At 40.1% G+C, this 3,154-nt stretch overlaps 1 protein-coding gene across 1 annotated transcript in view; it reads right to left on the bottom strand.

The window, feature by feature from the left end:
• The window catches only part of TMC5 (transmembrane channel-like 5), a 62,254-nt gene that overhangs the window by 31,213 nt on the left and 27,887 nt on the right, over positions 1 to 3,154 (bottom strand). Inside the window, exon 8 of the mRNA XM_010837409.1 lies at positions 1,988 to 2,139. Within this exon, the coding sequence (XP_010835711.1) occupies positions 1,988 to 2,139 (152 nt within the window). The remainder of the gene's footprint in view (positions 1 to 1,987; positions 2,140 to 3,154) is intronic.

Genomic DNA, 3,154 nt, shown 5'->3' with positions numbered 1-3,154 from the left:
TGTGTATTCTTGCCACCTCTTAATATCTTCTGCTTCTGTTAGGTCCATACCATTTGTGTCCTTTATTGAGCCCATCTTTGCATGAAATTTTCTCTTGGTATCTCTAATTTTCTTGAAGAGATCTCTAGTGTTTCCCGTTCTATTGTTTTCCTCTATTTCTTTGCATTGATTGCTGAGGAAGGCTTTCTTATCTCTCCTTGCTATTCTTTGGAACTCTGCATTCAAATGGGTATATTTTTCCTTTTCTCCTTTGCTTTTTGCTTCCCTTCTTTTCACAGCTATTTGTAAGGCCTCCTCAGACAGCCATTTTGCTTTTTTGCATTTCTTTTTCTTGGTGATGATCTTGATTCCTGTCTCCTGTACAATGTCACGAACCTCCATCCATAGTTCATCAGGCATTCTGTCTATCAGATCTAGTCCCTTAAATTTATTTCTCACTTCCACTGAATAGTCATAAGGGATTTGATTTAGGTCATACCTGAATGGTCTAGTGGTTTTGTCCACTTTTTTCAATTTCTTACTAGAGGTCAGAAATCAGAAAATGGGTCAACAATCAAGGCATTGGCAGAGTCATGTTCCTTTTGGAGACTTTAGAGGAGAATCTGTTTCCCTGCCTTTTCCACCTTCTAGATGCTGCCTGCATTCCCTGGCTTGTGGCTCCTTCATCTTCAAAGCTGGAAGACTAGCACCTTCTGCTCTTTCCCTGACTTTGACTCTCCTGCTTCCCTCTTTAAAGGACCCTTGTGATTGCAATGGCCCATTTTAAGATATTTAACTTAATCACTTCTGGAAAATTCCTTTTGCCAGATAAGGTACCATAGTCACAGTTTCTGGGGATTAGATCATGGACATCTTTGAAGAGGGAGCATTATTCAGCCCACAGCAAGAGTCAATGTAGCCCTTAGCACAGTAAGCACTCAATAAAGGCAGCTGTAATTATCATGGAGATGTCTAGGATTCATTGAAATTGTGTCCAGGAAGCACTTAGCACTAAGCCTGGCATGTGAAAAAATTCTGAGCAAAATGGACACTACCTTTGTAAAGTTTGCCACCATCAAGTAATAACAGCTTAAGGAACAGAAACATTTCCTAGTTCGATAGGACAAAACAAAATCTTGTTTTATTTTGGATTATCATGCTGGCAGTGAGGTTGTTATGGGCTGAACTGTATTCCTTAAAAATTAATATTTTGAAGTCCTATGACTACAGTGCAAGAGACCTGGGTTTGATCCTTGGGTTGTGATGATCCCCTGGAGAAGGGAATGGCTACCCACTCCAGTATTCTTGCCTGGAGAATCCCATGGACAGAGGGGCCTGGAGGGCTAAAGTCAGAGTCAGACATGACCAAGAGACTAACATACACACAACCCCTAGTACCTCAGAAATAGACTGGGTTTTGAGATAGGATCTGTACAGAGGTAGTTAAATTAAAGTGAGATCATTTCAGTGGGCCCAATCCAACATGGCTGGTGTTCTTATAAGAAGGGATATTAGGACTCAGATATGCATGGAGGGTAGATCATATGAGGACAGAGTGAGAAGGTGGCTGTCAGCAAGCTGGCGAGAGAAGCCTCAGGAGAAACCAACCCTGCTGAAACATCTTGAACTTGGATTTCTAGCATCCGGAATTTGAGAAAAAAAAAAATATTGTTGATTAAGCCCCCTAGTCTGTGGTACTTTGTTACAAGACCTAATAGATGAACAGGTTTAACACTGAACATTTGACAACTGTCAATTTACAACCATTCATCAAAACTACCTGAGTCATTGCATCCTTATTTTCAGACCGACCAATTTCTTTAAAAGCACATGAAAATTTCTCTTCTTCTATCCAAACTTACACTTTACGTTCTAGGACAAGAAAGGATTGGACAGGAGTAGAAAGTTGAAATTGCGGAGAAACTATTCTCCCGGTAACTTTTGAGTCTCTAAAATTTTTCCTAAAACTGTAAAGAGCTTAGAATCAGAAAATGCAAACATTCCATACCTGAAGAGCAAACTAAAAAAGCAGACGACCAAACAGCCTCCAATTGTAAAGATGTAGGCCAGCTGCATGTTGTAGGAGGCCCCGCTGTTGCCATGCTGGATCGTAGAATTGGTGTAAAAGCCATAGTACATCACTGTGTTAGTAAAATAACCCTGAAAAGAACAAGAAATCCCAGGTCAGGTGGATCTCCCAAGAAAGCAATGAATGACGATGGGCGGCAGAGTTTCCTTTTTCCGTATATAAGAAGCCTGCACTGGTCAGTTTAGACCATTTGTTTGCCAGGAAAGAGGCAAACAAGGCCAGTGAGAACCTAGATGTCTTATCACAAGGCTCTTAGAGGTGGAAAGGAATTGCAAAGCAGCACAACTTTACAGTGGAGGGGCCCAGTAATCACCACCTGGACCCAGTGAGCAAGCCAAGCGTGACTAAAAGCAGGATAGCTAGCTGTTACGTGCCTCTGTCATCTATTAAGTATTATGGTATAACGTTTAAAATGAAACAAACCAAGTCTTTAGGTTTAAACTTCAATTTATAGGAAATAAGGTGCCTGTGCAAATCAGAGGAACAAATTAGAGAGACCCGGAGGAAACAATTCAACAATTACATGTACATTCCAATGTTCTACCTTCTACAATTGTCTAATTGTTTCCTCTGGGTCTGTCTAATTTGTTCCTCTAATTTACACAGGCCCCTTATTTCCTTAAAAAACTAGAAACAGAACTACCATATTACCCAGAAATCCCACTACTGGGCATATACCCTGAGAAAACCATAATTCAAAAAGATACATATACCCCATTGTTCATTGCAGCACTATTTACAATAACCAGAATACGGAAATAACCCAAATGTCCATCAACAGATGAATGATTAAGATGTGGTACGTATATACAATGGAATATTACTCAGCCAGAAAATGGAACAAAATTGGGTCATTTGTACAGATGTGGATCGATATAGTCTGTCATACAGAGTGAATGAAGTAAGTCAGAAAGAGAAGAGCAAATATTGTATATTAATGCATATATGTGGAATCTAGAAAAAATGGTACAGATGAACTTGTTAGCAGTGCAAGAATACACAGGCAGATATACAGAACAGACATGTGGACACGAGGGTAGAGGAGAGGAAGGCGAGATGAATTGGGAGAGTACGACTGACAAGTAT

This window comes from Bison bison, unplaced genomic scaffold (genome assembly GCF_000754665.1).
Source record: "Bison bison bison isolate TAMUID 2011002044 unplaced genomic scaffold, Bison_UMD1.0 scf7180017864072, whole genome shotgun sequence".
NCBI lineage: Eukaryota > Metazoa > Chordata > Mammalia > Artiodactyla > Bovidae > Bison > Bison bison.
Note: the sequence above shows the minus strand (reverse complement) of the source record. Positions and strands in the feature narration are given on the sequence as shown.